General features: G+C 39.1%; 1 protein-coding gene across 14 annotated transcripts in view; it reads left to right on the top strand.

Annotated features, from left to right (window-relative positions):
• The window catches only part of MAGI1 (membrane associated guanylate kinase, WW and PDZ domain containing 1), a 616,029-nt gene that overhangs the window by 356,442 nt on the left and 236,143 nt on the right, over positions 1-23,444 (top strand). For all 14 annotated transcript variants that reach the window (XM_059940148.1, XM_059940140.1, XM_059940139.1 and 11 more), the window contains exon 2: positions 7,610-7,726. In XM_059940148.1, coding sequence (XP_059796131.1) covers positions 7,610-7,726 — 117 coding nt within the window. The remainder of the gene's footprint in view (positions 1-7,609; positions 7,727-23,444) is intronic.

The raw sequence follows: 23,444 nt of genomic DNA, 5'->3' as shown, positions 1-23,444 counted from the left end.
ATTACACGATACTGAATATAGTTCTTTTGTGCTATACAGTAGGTCCTTGTTGTTTATCTATTTTATTTATAGTGGTGTGTATCTGTTAATCCCAAACTCCTAATTTATTATCCCCCTTTTCCCTTTGGTAACCATAAATTTGTTTTCTATGTCTGTGAGCCTATTTCTGTTTTGTAAATAAGTTCATTTGTATCATTTTTTTTTAGATTCCACATATAAGCGATATCATATAATATTTGTCTTTCTCTGTCTTACTTCACTTAGTATGATAATCTCTAGGTCCATCCATTTTGCTGCAAATGGCATTATTTCGTTCTCTCTCTCTCTCTCCCTCTCTCTCTCTATATATATACACACACACATATATATATACACATATATATACACAGACACACATATATCTTCTTTATCCATTGATCTGTCGATGGACATTTAAGTTGCTTCCATGTCTAGGCTATTGTAAATAGTGTTGCTATGATTATCGGGGTGCACGTATCTTTTCAAATTAGAGTTTTTGTCTTCTCCAGATATATGCCCAGGAGTGGGATTGCTGGATCATATGGTAGCTTCATTTTTAGTTTTTTAAGGCTCCTCCATACTGTTCTCCATAGTGCCTGCACCAATTTACATTCCCACCAACAATGTAGGAGGGTTCACTTTTCTCCACACCCTCTCCAGCATTTATTATTTGTAGACTTTCTGATGATGGCTAGTCTGTTGTAAGGTGATACCTCATTGTAGTTTTGATTTGCATTTCTCCAATAATTAGTGATGTTGAGCATCTTTTCACGTGCCTTTTGGCCATCTGTGTGTCTTCTTTGGAAAAATATCTATTTAGGTCTTCTGTCCATTTTTTGATTGGGTTGTTTGTTTTTTTTGTTATTGGGCTGTATGAGCTGTTTATATATTTTGGAAATGAATCCCTAATTGGTCGCATCATTTGCAGATATTTTCTCCCATTCCGTAGGCAGTTTTGTTTATGTGGAAACCTTACTTCTTGACCATGAAGACTGTTTCTGCTGACTAGCATTCTCCCTTAGAATCTTTATTCTAGGAGATAGAGATCAGAGCAGACAGAGTTGCCTCATAATCCATCACCTTAAAAATGATGCTTCAGGTTGACTTGGCAGAAAACTATAGCATGGGAGAGGAAAAGTTGGAGAAACAGCACAACTCAGTTATATTTAGGGGATTGTTTCATGTTTAAATAATGACAAGCAAAGTTTGTAACATAAATAATTGATGAAGGAATCATATCTAGAATATGTAAAGAGCATCTTATCAAGAATAACAAGACAACCCATTAGGAAAATGCGCAAAGAATATGAACAGGCAAGTTACAGGAGAGAAAACATTAAAAAAATGATAGAATGTTCAATTTCACTAGTAATCAGTAGTTGTAAGTTAGTATAACATCAATATATCATTTTATCTTTATGAGATTAGGAAGATTTTTAAAAGGTGGACAGTGCAGAAAAGAGTTAATGATTGTGGGCTTCCCTGGTGGCGCAGTGGTTAAGAATCTGCCTGCCAATGCAGGGGACACGGGTTCGAGCCCTGGTCTGGGAAGATCCCACATGCCGCGGAGCAACTAAGCCCGTGAGCCACAACTACTGAGCCTGCACGTCTGGAGCCTGTGCTCCACAACGGGAGAGGCCGCGATAGTGAGAGGCCCGCGCACCGCAATGAAGAGTGGCCCCCGCTTGCCGCAACTAGAGAAAGCCCTCGCACAGAAACAAAGCCCCAACACAGCCAAAAATAAATAAATAAATTTATTTTAAAAAAAAAAAGAGTTAATGATTGTTAGTTTTAAAGCTGGCTTACCAAGTTGGCTCTTGGCTGGGATCTGGGAACTTGGATTTCAGGAGGGTTCCTTCCATTTCCAGAACTAATAGCAGCTCACTGTGCTCTAACTGTTCATGCAAAAGATATGCTTTATGCTTTCCTTCTGAGAGTCTGGAGCTTGGTTTCATGCCAGGCAGAGGCTGTCTACATGGCCAGTTTGTAATAAAAACTGTGGGCCTTTATGTGTAATGAGCTGCCTTGAGTGTCTAAAGGGCACATTTCACACATTGCCCTGGGAATTAGAGTGACTCCACTGGGGAGGGGACCCTTGGAAGCGACTTTGTTCCCCCTTGAGCCTTTTCCCTTTGCTGATATTGCTTTGTACCCTTTTGCTGTAATAAACTATAGCTTTGAGTACGATTATATACTGAGTCCTGTGAATCCTCCTAGCGAATCTTCAAATCTGGGAGTGGTCTCAGGACCCCTGATACACTAATAATAGCAATATATTGGCCTAAGTGTGGGGAAATGGGGTCTCCAAGACTTTTGGTAGAAAAGTAAGCTGGCACTACCATTTTGGAGAATTTAGCAATACCTAGGTAAGTTGAAGATGGCTATGTCTATTTCCAGGTTTAGATAGTTTAGAGGAAAAGAAGGTTCACACGTTTGTTTAAAAAAAAGCATTATAATGACACTTACTGCAGCGTTGTTGTATTGTCAACAACATTGGAAATAACCTAATTCTCTCTGAAGGAGAAATAAAATTGCTATGTTTTTTAAATGGAATATTATACAACATTTAAAATAATTCAGAATTACATTGATTGACGTGGTTAAATTTCTGTAGACTAATGTGAATCAAAAAGACAGAGCTATATTGTTGTAAATTTAAAAGCCACAGAATTCCAGCTATATACATATGAAAATATGAAATAATGGCTAATCCAGGACAGGGTCTAAGCCCCCCCCCCGTTTTCCTATTTAAATGATAAAATTGTCATAAAATAAGCTCCGAACCCTTTTCTTGGAAAAAATTCCACACATTACTGATCTGTGTTCTCTTTTCCATTTGCAAAACAAATCTTGAATTTCATAGTGAGTGAAGATGCTTCGACTCTTTCTCTAGCAATTTATTACTTCATTGGCTCACTGCCCTTGACAATTAGGAGAAGATTTATAGACATGTCCCCTTAATAATTGGCAATTAATTGGAGATTAGATGCCAAAAAGTACAGTATTTTTAATGTAATGAGAAGGTTGAGGCTTTTCGCTTCCAAATGTCACGGAACACAGAGTAAATGTTAACCAGCAGCATAGTTAACCCTGCCCTTTTGCACATCCGCAGTGAAGAGGAGTTTTAGTTTGATGATCATAAACTTTAGCTAGTGTGGCTAGTTTGAATGTAAAGCTCAAGTGTAAACAAAGAGTGCCTGTGTCTTAAGAATGCTTCCAATCTATGTGCCCCTGGTTCACCTTTATAGGTACTGAATATGATCAGTAAGGATCTATGTGGGATAAAGAGATACTGTATCCTGAGTCTTCTTTGGAATTTTGTGTCTCACTCATAAGGACCTATATGGGATAAAAAGATACTGAATCCTGAGATTTGGGAATTGCTTTTGACTTAGGCAGCAGTACATTTGGATCCCATAACATCTTCACTACTCACAGTTCAAATGATAACTGTTAGTGTGTTTTTATTGTCTAGAACTCTGGTCTCCTAAGGGGAATATATATCATAGGTTCTAGGCAATGGAGATTTTGCTGGTAAATACTTTTGTCCTTGTGGTCAAATTCAAGAGTGCCTTAGACCTAGAAGTAGAGTTGGCTGGTGTGACTATCACATATCAGTGATTGACCAGTGGGTTTTATTTTCTGAACTACAGTTCAAGCACAGTGCCAGGAATATATTAAACATGCACTAAATGTTAACCCGTTTACACATGTCCAGACAATTTTAGTGCAAGTAGAGTTTTATTCCCTTCCAGAAACTCTAGAAGTGTCCTTTAATCCAAATTTCCCTGTGCCTGTATTTTGTTTCTGGCCATGTAAGTCAATAGGTTTTATGTTTATCTGCATTTTTAAAAAGAGTAACCGTCCATCTTTGGACTGATCTCAGCTCTTTCTCCACTGCTTCAACTGTTGTCCACTCTAGGGGTAATCTCCATCTTTCAATAAGTGCTTTCTCTCTGCTAAGCAGTGTCTGAATCTCATTTAATCCTCACAACAGGCTTGTAGCAGAGCTACTGTTACATCAGAGCTCTGTTTTTACACATGAGAAAAGTGAGGTTCAGAGGTTAAGCAAGGCACTTGGGTTCACCAGCTAATAAATAGTAGAACCAGGATTTACACGCAGGCCTGTCTGTTTTAAACACCAAGATTTACTCCACTCTTCTTTCAGTTTGTTTCTCTAATGGGAAGTTGAAAACTAAGCATTTACAACAGTGACTACCACAGAGTCATTCAATAATAATGTATAGTTTAAACTTTTGAAATTGATTTTATGAAGTGTAATTTACACACTATAAAATGCACACATTTATATATACAGTTCCGTTAGTTGTTTTTTTTTTCCAACTCTCTTGAAAGTTTTTGGACATCATAGAAAAACTATGTACCAGGATATATGCTGTTACTAAAAAAACAACAAAATAGAATAAATCAAATATAACTGATACACATGCTACTACTGGCTTCCACAAGCTGAGAAAGGAGTTAACTACTTGGCAAAAGAAGTAGTCCTTGCTAGACTCTTAGAATACATACTTCAAAATCCATTATTATTGTCAATTTAGAAATTGGCTAAAGTTGATTTTCCAGATGAAACAAAGTTGGAATTTGCTTGCAGTCACATTTCACAGGCTTAGTGAATTTTATAGCCATTTATGTATCACTAAATGCACATGTTCAATAATGCACTGGAATACCATCATTAAGAACCCCAAATGTAGATGCTCATTGAACGCTTTTGAGTGTTCTGGAGGACGAAGAATGACATTTTGAATATGGAGTCATTTGAGGCTGTCACTATTTTATATTTCTTTACTTCAGAAGAATTTGGAGTATCTTAAATATGTTTTCTTGTAGCTGTAAGATTCACAGCGGGTTTCTTTAAACCCAGCAACTGGAAAACAAGTGTACGTAATCACATATATATAATCTCATATATCCCATCATCTTTACATAATTCTATTGATTAAAAGCAAGTCATAGGTGCTTCCCACAATCAATGAGAGGGGATAACACAGTCATTAAACTCCTGGCCATGAGGAACATATGTGCCACTTTAATGCCTGTGCATTAACAGTTACAGTTCCATAAGTTTTGATAAATGTATAACCCTGTGTTATTACTACCACAATTGATATTTACTGTATTGGAATCACCCAGCCTCCCAAGTTTCCTTGTGATTCCTCCTTTCAAAGAAGTTTTTTCAGACTTCCTGTGTACCCTTCACCCTGTTTCTTCCAGTGGTAACATTCTTACATAACTACAGTACAGTTGCAAAGCCAGGAAACTGACATAGATACACTCCATAGATCTTATTCCCTTGTGTGTCAGTCTCTGCCTACCCTCAGCCCCAGGTAACTGCTGGACTGCTTTCTGTCACTATAGTTTAGCCTGTTCTGAAGCTTTCTATAGAAATGGAATCATACAGTATGTTCTCTTTTGTGTCTAGCTTCTTCTGCTCAGCATTATGTGTTTGAGATTCATCAGTATTACTGTATGTGTTAGTGGTTTGTTCTTTTCAATTTTTGTGCTGCATCCTATTTGAATATAGTACAGTTTGCTTATCCATTCACCTGTTGATGGACGTTTGGGTTGTTTCCAATTTGGGGCTATTCTATAATGAATAAAGTTGCTGTGATGATTCATCTGTAAGTTGTGCGCACGCATGCGCGTCCGAGTGCGTGTACTTGTTTTCATTTCTCTTGCATAAACAATAATGGAATTGTTGGGTCATTTGGTTAGTGAAGGTTTAACTTTATAAGATACTGTCAAATTGTTTTCCCAAGGGAATGAAACGTTGTATACACCCACTAGCAGTATAAAAAGAGTTCCTGTTGTTTCACAGTCTTGCTCAGGCTTGATTTTGATTTTGCCATTCTGGCAGGTAGGTGCTGGGATCTCACTGTGGTGTTAATTTGCCCTTTTCTGATAAGTAGTGAAATTGAATATCTTTTCATGTGCTTAATGGACAATCATATATATATATATATATATTTTATGAACTGTCTATTCAAACCTTGTGCCTATTTTAAGGAGGGGTGGGAAGTGGGGTGTGTGTGTGTCTTCTTCATTTAATAAATATTTGATGACTAATTAAATGTTTATTGACCGACCTGAGATTGACGTATGAATTTTCATTTTGGCCAGTTGAAGCCTTACATGTACTACAACTCAAAAGGGTCAAATTGGGTTTCATTAGTCTATTCGAAAATGATCAGCTAAAGCAGGGAATCTGGTTTTGAACATGATACTAAAATAAAGATCAGTAGTTTCCTCCCCTGCATAGGTCATAGAATCTTCTGAACCATCACTGTCATCCTCATGACTTGCTCTTTTTGACCATGGGAAAATTATCATCTGAAGCTGTGAATTTTGTGGTTCACATGGATACTGCCTTGCTGCATTGTTTCTCTAATGCTAGAAATGCTCTTACCTAATTTTTATCTTGTCAAAAAATGGAAGGACAATCTTAGCCTTGTTATTTTTAGCTGTCACTGAAGCAGTTTTCTCCATTAAGAATGAATGTTAGCGAGGTTGATCTATAAGCCTTCTGCTGATCCTGTAGACTATAATTTGTGTTTATAATTTAAAAAAAAAAGTTTGGTTACCTTCTCCTTTCTATGATACATTTTTGTAACAATATACTTTTTTTTAGCTTTTGTTTTGTTCTGTTAACTGTAGAGAATTAAAAAGAAATAAACACATAGACCAGCCCAGGTAACTACTGCTTAAACAACAACAAAATTTGAAAAAATTATGTGTTCAGTGTTTATAAATCAATACAGAAAAGTAACATCTATGTATCGGTATCTGTCTATGTGATGAAGAATGATGTCTCTTCCTTTATTTCCCAAACTCAAGTCCTTCTCCCTAAAGGAAGCGATTGTTAAAACTTTCTGATGATTCCTTCCATTAATACATGGTCTCTCCTTTTCTTTATTCTTCTCACACAAAAGTGGTCAGGTAGTAGGTACAATTCTACATATTTTCCTGCAGTACCAGCACATGAAGATCTAGCTTTCGCAGAGTAGTTATTATGTGGATGAACTGTGCTTTACTTAGTTGATCCCTGGTGGTTGTTTCCAGGTTTTTGGTGTTTATTTTTATTTATTTGCTGTTATAAAAGTGCTGCAATAAACAATACTGGAGATTTGGGCAGACTTTTGCAAATATACCCATAGGGTAAATTTATTCCAATTGGATCCCTGGTCAAAGAACATTTTGTAATTTGTCAGCTATTGCTAGATTGTCCTCTTTAAGGTTTCAGCCATCCACTCCATCTAATAGTGTCTGCAAGTGTCTACGACACATATTTTAAATGTGATAGCCTCATTTCAGTTCTTTGTTATTTGAGCCTCCTAGTGTTATGTGAACTGGGACCTCCAAATTAATGCTGCATCAATGCTGTTTTATCTTTATTACATTCTCGCTTGCTTTTTCCCCTGCAGAGGAAAACCTAAAGTAAATCTTCTTGATGACTGAGGGTGGCGGACTAGAATGGCTTTGCGTGGCTTTCCCTCACACAGCTCTCAGGCTGCGCAGTCTCTAGGCAGCCCCGATGGTTGATGCATTCTGTTTTATATATTTCCTGTAGGAGGAAAGCTGAACAAGGACCTGCGACATTTTCTCAATCAGCGGTTCCAGAAAGGGTCGCCTGATCACGAGCTCCAGCAGACCATAAGAGATAACCTTTACCGCCATGCTGTGCCTTGTAAGTAGCCAGTTTGGGGCGTCTTACTGCTGGGTGGGTGTGTGAAGAGTTGAGGGGAGAAATAAGAGCTCAACAGCTGGATCTGGGACACTTGGCAGTTTGCTCACGTAGTGACTCCGTAAGTCCAGGGAGTCATGATTGACAATGGGACATACAGTACTGCGCCAGGTAAATCACTCGGTTTTCAAGTTCTGGCTTGAGAATGCTGGGCAAATTATTTATCCTTTGTAAGGTCCAGTTTTCACAGCAGTGAAAAGGACATCTCACTCCTACTAACTTCACGGAACTGTTAGGAAGTCAAAGTCAGATAGATGCTCGTCAATGCATTTGTGTACAGTATGGGCGTGGTGTAAGCCTCGTAAATGTTAACCATGATTGTCGTTAATGGGGTGGACTAGGCCAGAGGTCTTCATACTGACCTCTGAGGAGATCCATGGGACTCTAATAGCCTCTCAGCAAAGGGAGTGCCTCAGTGGACTCTCTCTTCCTCCCCACCTTTATCAGATTCATAAATCATGATTTCACATATGATTTTCTTTGAAGAAATGGTTTCCACAGATTAAAAAACCCAAAGCCCCAGACCCATTAGATCAGACCAAAGCTGAGAAAGCAAGACATAAAACGTGGGGACTATGAAATCAGGGATTTTGTGGCACGGAAGGAAGAAAGGGAAGAAGGAAGGGAGGAGGGAATCAGCCTATGGGGTAGGTGAATTGGCAGCTCAGTGGTCATGAGGTATTGCCATGCTCTACCAAACTACATTGCTGTACAGCTCATTATGAGGTGGGAATTCTGGGAAGACATACAGTTTCTTGCTTTCTTTCAAAAGAAGAAGAAAGAATGATTCTGATTTTATTGCTTGGGAGTTTTCTTTTCTCCTCTCTATTACCCAGTCCTTCAAATTTTGACAGTTTTTTAGAAATATTTTTTTTAATCAACAAAAACAAGGAGGAATAATTTGAAGTTCAAGGTACCCTGCTTATGGCTGTGATTTGTTTGCTATGAATGACTTTCTTTAAAAAAATAATATTTTGCTAGTGATGTCCTAGAGTGCTAATGTTTCCTCCTACTACTGCAAAATAATGAATAGGACTGATTTCAGGCATACCATGGATCTGCAAGGACTTAGAATGGAAGTCTAGATGGGGAACTTTAGTGATCAGATTTTAGAACAGCCCTGCCTTCCACTTCACTTATTAATAAAACCGAGGCTCCAAGAGGAAAAGAAGTTGACTACAGGTAACTTGAGGCAGTGCCCCAAGGTTGCTTCTTTCTGCTGAGTGGCAGAGCTGCATTTCACAGAGAAAACATGATAATGTATTAATGTGAATCTCTGGCCCTCAGTTCTTTTAATTTTGCATCGTTATAATTGAAAACTATAATTCTAATAATATCCTAATAATAATTCCGTACACTTGGATTAGTAATAATAATTCCTAATGTCAGTCTCATGAATGAGGCAGGGATTATCTATTTTTTTATAGAAATAAAGAAAGAAACCAAGACACGAAGATAAGCCAATAAAAACAAAGCTAAAAAACAAGACCTGATCAGGCCCTCAGGTCATTGCCTCATCTCTGATATACTGCCCAGTTTTACTCTTAGAATATTCCTTTGAGGTTGGGGTTTTTAATACCCATTTTACAGGTGAGGAAACAGAGACACAGGACAACCAAGTAACTGTTAAATCGCAGATCCAGGGCTTTGGAACTCTTAAGCCATCCAGGGCTATTTTTGTAGCTCGACCATAGCTGCCTCTGAAGTTCTAGTACAGCAGATTGGATGCAGTTTTGCAGAATTCAGTAATTGCAGAATCATGATTGTTCTCTGTGTAATTTTTCCCCTACTCAGATTCCAATTTAAGAAATGGGGAATGAAGCAAATGAGCACACCATTTCTTGACGCATCTGTGGTGTTACTATGGTTACATTTTGGCAAGCTTTTCCATTTATTTTTGCCACTGATTTATTGGACCTGACTGTGAGCTAAATGGCTTGATTTTAAGCTTACCACTGTGTAGGAATTGGGGCAAAAATGACCTCAGCCTTTTAAAACAGTGGAAAATCATGTTTTGTCTTTGCTTGTATAATGCCGTTGGTATTGATGTTTCATTTCTATGAAACCAGTAAATCAGGAACTGAGAATGAGGAAAGGGTCTTCCTACTAAAGAGAAAACAAGTAACATTTCATTTTATATTTCCTGCATAAAACAGGAAGGAAATTCAGGAAGAGGTCCGTTTCTGAGTCTGGCACAGTGTGTGTGTCTTTGAACATGAGTAGACCAGGGGCGACTTGGGATTCAGTTATGGGCTTGGATAACTGGGGCCACATTTGTGTTTATTTTGATTCTTTGGCCCATGTGACTGGTAGGGCAGAACTCTGTACCAAGCTGTTGTGCTTGTGGATTAGGAAGCCCTTGATTGGAGCATCGATCCTCCCAGTGATACTGTAACTGTGCCACAGGGAAATGAGCTCCTGTAATCTGTATTTTCCAGAACTTCCTGCTGCCAATAGTTCAGTGACTTCAGTCTTTTGAGAAGGGATGATCTCATGAACAGGTGCTTGCGAGCTTGGGTACACTTCCTGTACATTTTAGGAGGCTCACATGTCATTCGAAATTAACAAATAAAATCTGTTCTCAAGTTTGTTTTAGTGTCATCATAGTGTAGTAGAGCCTTCTGGGCACCATGATGGATTTTGCCGTTCAGAATTCCATTTTATCCTAATTCTTTGGCAAAGACAATGCAGGTAATACCATCCCTCTTTTACAGGTAAGAAAGTGAAGTAACAGATGTAACTTCCTCAAAATCTTACCAGTTCTAAATGCCACATTACTCACTTCTCAATACAATGCTATTTTTTAAAATTGGCTTTATTGAGATATAATTCATATATCACACAATTCACCAAAGTGTTCATCCAATGCTATTTTTGCTATAGTTATTATTATTCTCCACTCCTCTTTTATTTTGCTTTGATTCAAAAACTTTGATTATTCCCATGGTATGAAAAATGTCAGCGTAGTTAAAATTTAATTATATTATCATTGAAAATCACCACCCCAAAAAATTTATGGCAAAAAAAAAAAAAAAAAAAAAGAACTAGATGCAGAATGAGTCAGCCCTGGTGTGAAATCTGAGGGCTGTTCTGTAGCTGGCTGGCCTGGTGTGAGTCATGTAACCTCTCTGAGTCTTTTTTTACTCTTCAGTAAAATGGAACCAGAAATACCACCTCCAGCATTGTCTCACCAAGTCCTGACAGCAGCCCTAAGAGATGGGTCCATTGGAGGAAACAGAGGCTCAGAGAAGTATATAGCTTGCTTAGAATCACACAGCAAACAGCATGGTTAGGGTTTAATCAGTTCTCTCTCTAACTCCTTACTGGGTATAATCGACAGTAATGTGATAAGATCAGTATACCATGGGCTATTGAGAGTGAAAGAAAAAAGAAAAAAAAATTCTCATTGCTGAATTTTTAGTTTTAGCTGTTCAAAATCATGGGGTTTTATGTCTTGGGGGTGGGGGCTAGTTAAGGCAGCATATCTTACAAATAAGTATCTTCTCTGTGATTTTCACATATTTCACTGGTGTGTACAATAGAATTTTAATAACTGCCTAAGGATTATTCAGCTTCTAAAAAAATCACTACAGGACTCTCTTGGGATATCTCAGTTTATCTTATTTTTCATTAGATCTTTTTTGGTATACACGTGAAAAACCACCTTAAGAGAAATGGATTTGAAATGCATGAAAACGTCACCGGTGTTGCTCACTTCTCTCATTTCTCAGAATCATCTGGATACTATTCCTGTCTCCCGCCCCCTCAAATTCTGATTATATTCCCAACCCGCTCCCCCTCAATTCTTTAGTCATACAAACTTCGTCCATTGCTCAAATACACCTGGTATCTTCTTGTAACTGGGTATAAATTATTACCTCTTATCTCTCCATCTTTCCATCTAACCAGTTCATAGCCTTCTTGTAAGCTTTAGCCTAGAGGCCACTTCCTCCACGAAGGCCTCCATAGATCGGCCTATTGCCTTCCTCACTGCTCCCACAGTGCCCCCTCTGACCCCCTTCCACCGCATACACGCCTGCTGCGTGTCTGTCTGTCCTGTTAGAACCTAAGTTTTCTGAGGTCAGGGACTGGATCTACCTCAGTGACTAGCCCACACCTAGCTTAGTGCCTAGACCATGGGATAAATATCTGTTGAATGAATGATCAGATGAAGAAATGGATAAAGACACTTTTTGTTTTTCTTGTTTTATTGTTTTTTCTTGATTACATAACATTTGGGAGAAACAGCAGAGCTGCTCTTGCCATAAAGCTCTCAGAATAAAGGGCAGCTCAGAGGCTTGAGCTCTGAAATGGCTGATGAGGACCACACTGATTACTTGGCTGGGAATCCCAACCCAGAGGAAAAAAATCAAGGCTCCCAGTGAGCTTGGAACTAGAATGCCCATTCACAGCTCCTCCTAATTACAGTCTAGGTATCGCTGTACCTCCTGCACTGATAGCGGTCCTGCTTTATGACTTCTTGTCCTAGCTGATGTGACAACATCTGAGATTCTTGCTTTGGAACGGCTGCTTTGCCCATGAAGATAAATGCATTACCTGACAGGGCTTTTCATTTACTCTACTGCTGCTGTCAAAACGAGATGCAGCTCATCCAGGAGTCCTGGGGCTCCGGAATACTGAACCAAACCCCTCCTCTTCCTTCTCCCTTCTCTGGGCTCAACAGCGATGGAACGCATCTTTCTTTTCAAGCAGAGGTCATCTGAAAGAGGAAAGGATAAGTCAGTTTTGTTCTGTAGGTTAACACGTTGTTGATCAATGTTCTCCCTAATACCGAGACCATTATAATCTGTGGAAGAGACACTGATCATTGACTTAAAGGAGTTTACAAAGGGATTAAACGTGTTTGATCTCCAAGACCATTTAAATCTGATGCAGTAAACATGGGTGATCCTGGTCTTTATTTGTAGAAGTGCGATATTCTAATGGGCATGTTAGCGTTTGCTAACCAACAGTTGGCATTGTTTATTATTTTTGAAGGTGACTGTGATGTCAGGACCATAAATTACCTTTGGTATTATTTGAATGTGTTAGTTTCTCTTAACCATAGCTGTTCCCAGTACTGCTTGCCTAGAACCAACTCATTCTACAATTAGAGCTGATGATATGAACTAAACCAGTATATCAGCAAGAGGCCAGGATAAAGAACTGGGTGTTGGAACATTGCTTCTTTCTTAGAATGTGCATCTCTGTGTTCAGGTTGTGTTTGACCTGAGTGGAAGGCTTCAGGTTGTCATACATGAAGTAGACAGTTCTGTAAGCATCCCCAGGACTGATCAGATGAAAGTCACTGGAAACTTTCTCACTGTGGCTATTGCCCTTGTCCTCTTAGCAGAGTTAAGTGCTGTCTAATATTAAAGGATCACTTTAGTCTTTACCAAGCCTAGCCTTGTTGTAGAACTCTGACTAGTAACAATAATAACAGCTGTCCAGGTTTTGGACTCCTACTGTGTACCAGGTACCCTGCCATGATGCTTGTACATAGGTCATCTCTCACTCTGGCCTCATGGAGGCCACACAGACTATTAAAGATCTAAACTCAAATTCACTGGACTCTTAAACCCTCCCCCTTTTCTATTCAATCGCAAATGTTTGTTGCCCATAATAAGAGTGTATGTCCTCATCCCTTCTCCATCAGTTCTGAACTCTTTCTCTCCCCTTCCCTTTTACCCATCAGTACTGTATTTTCCCATGTGCCCCTAGCCAGTCTGTGGTCTGGAGACCCCTCTTACCCACCCTTACTGCCTACAGCTGACCTTTCCTTCCTTCTCCATGAAGTCTTACTTGTTCTACGTTGGTTTCCCATTGGCTGTCCTCTAAGATGCCAAGAACTAGAATAAAGAAGTGAATTGTTCATATTATGGTATAGGGTTCTTTATCCTACATAATAGATATATTTTAACAGATAACTTTAAATGTGGCGCTGCTAGAACGACCCTATGAGATGGGATGTTCTGGCAGCAAGGCAGATTCATAGGTAGGGATGAATTCTTATGGTTTTGTACTTTTTCTAGTGCTTAACACAGTATAGTATACGTAGAAAACATCTTAAACACAAGATTGTCTATGTCAAAGGGCTTTCCCCCTCTGCTTCCTGTTTCACTTCTCAGACCTAGTTTCCTGTTCCACCAAGTATAAGCTGAGAAAGTAACGCAATAATAGTCTAGGCAAGGAGTTTTGTGCCAAATTAAAAAATAATGGGAGCACTTCTGTGGTGGCACAGTGGTTAAGAATCCGCCTGCAATGCAGGGGACACAGGTTCGATCCCTGGTGTGGAAGATCCCACATGCCGCGGAGCAACTAAGCCCGTGTGCCACAACTACTGAGCCCACGTGCCACAGCTACTGAAGCCCGCGTGCCTAGAGCCCATGCTCCACAGCAAGAGAAGCCACCGCAGTGAGAAGCCCATGCACCGCAAGGAAGAGTAGCCCCTGCTCGCCACAACTAGAGAAAGACTGTGTGCAGCAACAAAGACCCAATGCAGCCAAAAAAAAACCAACACCAAATGAGGCTAAATATAATAAAATATATTTAAATTCTTTAAAAAAATAATGGGATTAGAAAAAAAACCTTTTTGTTTAGATGTGATCTGGAGTTAGAGTTTGGGCTCAGATAACCATTAACAAATTTTCATCCACTTAAATGTCTGCTGGGGCATGGAAAGATCACGAGGGAAGCAGGACGATCCTTTGTTATTCTGATAACAACCATCTGATAAATGCCAGGAGCACACCACTTCTCATTTCTGTAGTGCCCCTTAGGGAACGTTGAAACCATTAGTGTGGAATCTATTCTTAACTTCTCACCAAGGGAGGAGAGAGTTACCCCATCAGTGAGTTCTTGAGAAGGACTTGGACATTCCTGATTTGAACATTTTCTCTTCTCCTTGGGGCTAGATCAGCAGATGTGCTGGCTTTCTGGTATGGCAGACTGGAGCGGCTGTCAGGCTCTACCCCTCACCAGCATTGTTGACTTGGGTTTTCTGGGACTCTGTTGTCTCATTACCTGTATTGATGTTTCTGAGGTACCTAATCCCCCAGCAGTGATCATGGCACTTCATAGGTCCTCTATTTAAAGGTTCTCTATGTATATGTTTTTTGTTTTATTTTGTTTTGTTTTGTTTTTGGCCGTGCTGCACAGCTTGCGGGATCTCAATTCCCTGACGGGGGATTGAACCCATGCCCTCTGCAGTGAAAGTGCCGAGTCCTAACCATTGGGCTGCCAGGGAATTCCCAAACGTCCTCTGTGTAGACCAGTCTTCTTTTTTCTGTACGCCCTTTCCCTCCCCTTTCTAACACGACTCCTCAAGTCCAGCATGCTCCCTTTTTTCTTTCAAGTTCTCTTTAGACTTTGGGCCTTATGTACATGATTCTCCTTTTTATGATTTTTATGATTTATATAGTTCTTTTGGGGGGGGCAAGCTAAGTTAAAAAAATGATATTCCAACATTTCTTGAGTAACAACCCAACACTAGATGCTAGGTGAGAACATAGTGAAGATTAATAATTGGCTCATTTAGCCAATAATAGGCATGCTTGAAATAGCACATTCTCTGCATATTCCCAGCATAGCTGATCTCCCAATGTTCTTTTTTCTTTGTATTTCTTATTATATGTTGTTAACCCTAATTGCTATTGTATATTTGCTGAGTGGATGGAGTCATATTGGAAAAAAAAAAAATGGAAAGAAAAACTATGAACTTAGCTCATTACAGTGGACTTGATTTATATGTGTCTGCTAATACACTCACATAAACATGGTTTGGCTGGTGTTCTTTATTCTAAGGTTCTCAGGGGTGTAGAACGAGGCAAAGCCATAGGAGTTTAGATTTAAGTTTAATTAGAGTTGATGTAATTTATAATCTTCTTATGAAAATATGTTAGACCAACCTTATTGCTTAATAATATCTGTCATTAATCGAGTGCTTACTATATGTACCAGGTACTGTGCTCAGTGATTTACAAGTTTTGTCTCTTTTAACCTTCACCAGACTCTGAGAGGCATAAGGTTATCGTCCCTGTATTAGGAGCGTGGCAGCTGAGGTGTGAGGAGCTTATAAGCGGGTTGTTCAAGGTGAGCAGTTTAATAATGATGGAACCCAGATTCAAACCCAGTTCTCACCTCCCCCGAGAGTCCATGCTCTTGGTTCATATCTCTGGGTTCAGTCAGCTTAAAGACCATTTTTTAAATTAATGTATTGAATTTGAAAAAGAGTCTTCTCTTAATAACATACGGATTAGTCCTTGGCTGGGCGTAGGATACTAATATATCTATTTGGCAGCCATGTTAATTCATTAAATTGCTTTATAGTTTTAGCTGACATTTTTCGTCAAGATTTGTTGCAATTATAGAGCAATTTCCACAGCAATTTATGTAGGGACAGGGAGGTTTCATAGTATCCTTACCATCTATTATTTATTTTAAGAAAAGTTTTTAATTCTAGTAATTTTAGATTTAGTAAGAATTATTTAAGTCAAGAGAGTGAAATGCAATACATTTTTAAAGAAATCTTGTATCAAATGTGTTTAATAAAACTACGTACAAATAAAATATCTGGCTTCTCTAATGGATAATGTGCATTTATGCTGAGATCCAAGTAAGAACACTTTACCAGTTATGCTCTGAGGGGCTTACCTAAACTCCATATGAAATGAATTACCCAAAATGATTACCTTAAATTTAAACAACAAGAAAATGTCAGTTGTGTTAGTTCAACCATAATATGAATGAAGTAGACTTATTAACCACTCAATGACATTTTTTCGTCTTGCATTGAAATGAACTAATTATACATCTCTATTTTGAGGAAATACACTCTAATGTATTTAGGGATAAAGGGCCACGGTGAATGCAACTTACTCTCAAATGGCTATAAAACATTAAAAATGGTTAAAAATTTGTACTATTCTTATTCTTGCAACTTTCTGTAAATTTGAAATTATTTCCAAATAAAGTGTTTCAAAAGTAAACCCATACCAAAAATTTTTTTAAAAAGCAACCAGTATAGTTTTGGAAAGGAGGATTTTATGTGAATGTTATGTTTTTATTTTTCCCCCTTATTAATATTAATGTGTTTTTAGCCTAGAATTGAGATTTTGTTAGTACTTTGATAGATGTTGTCTGTTAAACTATAGCAGGACTAGCCTGAAAGACATCGTGTGTATATTAAAACAAAAATCTAACACCTATGGAATACCAAGTACATGCTAAGTGTTTTAATTATGGTTTCTCGTTTAATACTGTAATTGTTATTATTTTCATTTACAGATGAGGAAACTGAGGCTTAGTAAGATTAACGACTTGTCTTAAAATTGTGGAATGGGACTGGTGGTCAGGCACTCAACATGGATACTAAAGCTACCACTAGTAACCACCACATTTTCTTTGCTCAGACTATGTATGTGTACATCTGTGTGTATAGATACATATACACCTACTAAATACATCTTAGAAAATAAATTAGGAACACTTTTTTGTTGTTGTTGTTGTTTTTGGCCATGCCGCCCGGCATGCGGGATTTTAGATCGAACCCATGTCCCCTACATTGGGAGTGTGGAGTCTTAACCACCGGACTGCCAGGGAAGTCCCAGGAACAATTATTTTAAATGGATCCTAAATATCTGCTATTGGGATTCTAGATGAATATAAGAGTATAATAATCATCATTAGAATTGTTAACATACTTTGAGCACTTGCCATATGCTAGGTTTTATTCTATATTAGTGTAATAACTCATTTAATCCTCACAATGGTCCTGTAGGTATGTGCTATCACTCTCCACATTCAGGGAAATCGAGGAACAAAAAGATTAAATAACTTGCTCAAGATGTCACAGCGAATATGTGGTAGAGCTGTGTTGTCTTGTTCTAGAAATTTCCCTCTTAGCCAGTGGCTCATATTGCCTATTATTTATAGTTCTAGAGAACATTTTTTAAAAAAAAGGAAAAAGAATCAGTAATTAAACATACTCCTTTTCTGGGGAGGGGAGGAGATACCTTTTGTTATGCTTTTGAAAATAATTTCATCTTAGTCTTAGATCCCATCAGAGCCACCACATTATACAAATCCAGGGGGCACTATTCAGTTGGTAATGTATGTGAATGGTGCCCTTGGTGGTGGACAGCACCCTGACTGCCTGGTTTTATGCAGTGGCTGAGTTCCAGTAGTAGATACTTAGCTGGCCTGAAAGATAGAGCCAAATTGCCATTCATTTGGGAGGTATTCGTCTCAGTCATGGTGAAGTGGTACCTTACTCCAATGAGGGTGATATCCACTGGATCCTTGAACATCAGAAGCCTAATCCAGTCCAGTTACGAGATCTCTCCATTCTTAATTCAGCTAATTAAAGGTTTGAGACATACTAGAATTGGATCTTTTGGGGTACTAAGTGTTATTTCTTTCGTTTACCCTTCCTTCAATCAGTTGATCCATCTACTCACCCAGCCATTCTCCATTTATTCCATTTATCTGTCCATTTAACAAACACATCTTGAATACCACTATGAGCAGGTCACAGTGATAGAGGCTCAACATTTAGGGGTAAACTGGTTACCTTTCCTGCTCTCGGGGAGTTTATAGTATAGCAGGCAACCACTATAACAAACAAGAGGCAGCTAGAAGAGAGTAAGGTAAATCCCACAGTCGGGTAAGCCCAGGACTATATGACGTACAAGCACAGGCACCAAGCTCAGTCTTGAGACCAGTGAATCTGTGTGACTAGGAAGTGAAATAAAAAAGAGAGACAAAAGGAAAAGCAGCGGAACCTCTTTCCTAGGGAGAATCAGGAAACATCTACTCATGTAACCATGGGCAAATGACTCTATTTAACATCTCTAGGCTTAATTCCTCTTTAAAAAGGAGTCTTTATTAGGGGTATAATAGACTCATTAAGCATCTTAATATCCCAGGCCCAGTCCGAAGATAATGTAATCCTTTGCCACAGTGCTCTCTCCTTAGGACCCCTCAAGAATAGACCACTTATGTTTTTGAGTCTTCTGACATATTTAAAAACAACAACAACAACAAAAACCAGTGCTACAGCAAAAGATAGGACATAGTTTTAACGTTTGCAGTTAATTAATACTTTTAACATACACATAGCAATGCAGTATAATTGTGCTGTTCATCAATTGCGAGATGTATGAACCATTAACTGAAGGTACTCTAAAGGCAGTATAGTCTGATAATAGACCCCAAGTTCAAATACTTATCATTCCTTTTACTGTATCTTTGTAACTGTAGACATAACTTTATTTGACCATAACAAAAGTCTAAATTTAAGGCTCTTCATGAATAGGAGACCTGGGTCAAAGATCTTCTTGCCCCTTCCCTTCCTCGGCAACCTCAGTAGGTATGGGATGCTACGAGATGACTCTTTGGACCAAGGTTTGGCTCTTTCAGATCCAGGTTCAGTTGCCTGTTAATGGAAGAAGCCAAAGTAGGGTAAGTAACAGTGATCCAAGGACTATCTAAGCAGCAAGATGGGCCCTACCAGAACCCCATTTGTACCAAGGCTCAGCCTTCTCATTGTATTTCTCACACTCCTGAAGGAAAACATTTAATTCCTTGGACCATTTCTTTGGAGGTTGCCACATTTCTAGTTGGGACTTCTCTCCTCTCCTGACCTCCCTATTAGAAGTGAGGCCATACTATCCTCTTAAGTGCTTTGCTTTGAAAAGTGAGACAGAATTTGGTTATACTAGAAATGAAGTCATTTTCAAGGTCAGCGAGCTTGAAAGATTTATTACTTTGGCTTTCTAATTGTAGTTGCTGTACATAAATGAAGTTGACATTTTTCTCCTTTCCTGTCTCATAAGGCCATTACAAACAGACCTTACAGGATTGTCAGAAGTTACAACTTCTGTATTCTTAGTTTTCATCATCAACTGATTTGAGGGATGCACATTCCTTATTTCCATCTCTAAATGGTTTTGCACAGTGTCAACATCATTTAGTTAGTGATATGGGGGCGGGGAAAGCACATCTATTTCAGTGGAAATTTGAAAAACATGTTGCCTACGTTGTAGATAAAATATTCCCTAGATACATGACTTGAAAATGAGACATCCTATAAAACCATCAGATGAACTGAAATTTGGCGTGAGTTCTGATGGTTTGGTGCGTGACTGTAAATAAGTCTGAGAATCTACATGTTTTTGCCCCAGTGGAATATTTGTGGCTAATATAGATTCTATTGAATTTCAGGTTTGCTGCTTAATCTGGGCCTCACATAGGCTACCTGCTAAAAGGTGGGCATTCAGCATCCTTCATTAGGCTAGAATCAGACACCCCATGCAAATCCACCACCGTCTGGGATCCTTTGGGGGAATTTTGTACCTTCTCACTGTAGATATGGATGATTTACAAACTGAGAAGCAAACTGTCAGATACAACTTAAAAATATGGTATCTTTAGGGAACATGGAGTAGTTGACAAAAATAACTTGTTGATATAATTCTTGGTGTTTTTTTCTGAATTCATGTTGTATGTGTTAGGGGCCTGGCCTGGCATGGCACATCAGCCTTTCTCCTTTCCTCTGTTCTTTCCTCCCTCCCACTGTCCTTCCCTCCTTCAATTTCTTACCCCCTCTCTCTTTTTTTCCTTTCCTTACACCACAGACTGGTCCATTTCTTCCCGTTGTTCCAGACTCTGGCAGTAGAGCACAACACTCAATGACCATTAAAGGAGCTAGGTGTATTTGGGTTCTAACAGAGACCTTAAAAAAAAAAAAGTTAAGGTAGAAAATAAATAAAATACATATAATAAGTTACGTAAGTCTTAAGTGCAGAGCTTGATGAATTTTTACATCCATGTGCACACCCACACGTCACACACACACACACACGCACACTCAATCTATGTAACCATTACCCAGATCAATATATAGAACAATGAGCATTCCAGCAGGCTCCCTCGTGTCTCCTCCCATTGAACACTTCTCCTCTCTCCCAGAGGTAATCATGATTCTGACTTACCCCCCTAGATTATTTTGCCTGTTCTTGAATTTCATATAAATGCAGTATGTATTATTTTGTTCTAACTTCTTTTTCATCCACATTGCTTGCACGTAGCAGTAGTTTGATTTTTTGTTGTTGTTGTGCTGTCTAGTCTTACATTGTATGAATATACCACCATCTTTATCCATTCTTCTGTTGATTTAAACTATCTCCAGTTTTTAGCTACTGCTGGGAACTTTCTTATATAAGTGGATGTATGCACTCATTTCCTACCTAGGATTGTTTGTTCCCTGTGTAGTCATATGTAGGCATAAGCAGCTCAGCTACAATAGATATTGCCAGATTCCAAAGTGATTGTACCAATTTGCACTAGTACCTACATGCGTGAGAGTTCCAGTTGTTCTTTGTCCTCACCAACATTTGCTATTGTCAGCCTTTCCGATGTTTCGTCATCCTGGTGGGTATCTCATTATGATTTGAATTTGCATTTTTTCTGATGTAGAGTATTGAGCACCTTTTCAAATGTTTATTGTCTATTTGGAGACTTTTTTTGTGTGAAATACCTGTTGAAATCTTTTCCCATTTTTCTTTTTAATTGGGTAGTTTGTCTTTTTCTTGCTGATTTGTAGAAACAGCTGGGTTTTAATCCTGACTGCTTCTTATTAGCGGTGCTTGGACAGGCTGCTTCATCTTTTTGAGCTTCATCTATAGGATGGGTCCAATAATACCTGTTTTATAGGTTGTGGTGAGGATGGCTTGAAGAAGTGGATGTTAATGACTAGCTGTGGTTCCAAGCACAGAGAAGGCGTGGGTGACTAGTATCTAAATTGAGAAAAAAATCTATTCTAATATCAGATGAGCAGCCCATTAAGATACTTCAATATATTTCTTTCTCTTTCCCAATGTCCTCTTTTCTTTTTTATATTAGTAGTACAAAAGGAAAGACAGTGGCCATGGGCATAATACATAATAGGCCAAAGTGACTGATCTCTTACAAAGGATCACTAGAAGTCGTATCTATTCTCCTAAGAATTTTGTGCTTGCAACTGGGACAAATGAGAACCAGAAGAGAGTTTCTGAAAAGAAGAGAATAAGATAAAATGCAGATGTAGGACCCAATTAAAGAAATCTGCCTGCCCTGGGTAGTGGTGGGAAGCATGTCTTTTATTTCCTCTTTCTTCTTTGTCAGCCAGCTTCTTGAGACTTCTTTTCCTCATTTTCAAAATAGGAGTAACAATACCTTCCTTAAAAGGTTGTCAGAAGACCTGGCACAATCTTGGTCTCCTGTAAGCACTTCACATCTGGAGGATTCTGGGATGGGTTACGGTCATGGTGATAGTGCTAGCCGTGATTGGATGGTGGTGATGGTGTTGAAGATGCTGAATGGACCACTTCTGTTAGGAGACTTGTTGCCAGCCCAAGTGTATAGCTGCTTCAGGGACAGAGGCAATGGCAGTTTCAGGGAGTAGTGTGAGCTGCAGCATGAGGTGGGAAGGCCAGAAAGGGGGAAAGAGTCCTCTGCTCTGGGAGCAACCAGCACAGGATGCCCACTTGTACACCAGATTCGTGTATGTTGGAGTTGATATGGGCGTCCCAAAGCATATTACTGTGATGGATTATATATTCCTAAAATATATAGAAATCAGAATAGGAAACATATCCTAGTGACACAGGCAGTTATTGAAACTCGCCTTGAACACCCATATCAGCAGTGACCAGAACCTGGTTTCAAGGGAACTTCCTGGAAAAGCAGCCTCCTTCAGACTTTCAGACCGCTGAGAGGCACAGGGTTGTGACTGCTGAGTAAACACAGGCTTTGGATGTGGACAGAAGTAGGTTTGACAAACAGCCCCTCCATTCTCTGGCTCTGTGATCTCGGATAAATTACTTCCCTAAGGCTTCCTAATTTATAAAATGGGGACAATAGTATCATCCCAATAGAATTGTGGTGAGAGTTAAGTGACATAATACATAAGAAGCACCAAGAGAGGCCCTGGCAGGTAACAGGTGCTCAAACTGCAGAAATATATCCATGTATCTGATGAGTCGATATGCACACTCTATTTCCATGACAGCTGTTTAGTGAGCAGAGTGGAGTGATGCAGAGTAGGAGAGGGTCTTTCGATGTAACCAGGAGCACTTGCTAGACCTTATCTCTGGGTTGTGGATAAAAATGGGCTTTCTTGCAGAATTTGGTCTCTGTAATTCTTCCACTACAACGTTTAGTGTTAGAGCAGTTACAGTTGAGATGAGTCTGCTGTGTGACTCATCCACCATCAAGGCCAAGTTGGACAATTAATAATTTACTAACATAAGGCCCACTGATAGGCACTTTCAAATGGTGCATACTGTAGACTTAACTCATTCTCTCTTCCTCATTAACTCTGATCTGCTGAAAGCCCTTCAGCACACCCTAAAGGTAGGATAGGCTAGGCCAAGTGGAAAGGACTAGTTGGCCCCCATGGGCTAGTTTTTCTTTTATTGCCAGCTCTTGCGCTCTCTATCCCTGAGTCTTTGCATATCTGCCAGAAGAGAAGCACCCCCTACAGTGGTGCCCCGCCCCCAAGAAGCACACTTGCCTTTCACATCACACTCCCTGGCGAGTATCAAATCTGTGTTTCATGCCCCCTTTACTTACTCATTGTGACAGATGTATTCAGAAGCTCATTTGGCTGGTATATGAGCAT

This window comes from Balaenoptera ricei, chromosome 11 (assembly GCF_028023285.1).
Source record: "Balaenoptera ricei isolate mBalRic1 chromosome 11, mBalRic1.hap2, whole genome shotgun sequence".
Classification (NCBI taxonomy): Eukaryota; Metazoa; Chordata; class Mammalia; order Artiodactyla; family Balaenopteridae; genus Balaenoptera; species Balaenoptera ricei.
The sequence above is the reverse complement of the archived record's forward strand: the minus strand, read 5'-3'. Positions and strand labels throughout refer to the sequence as shown.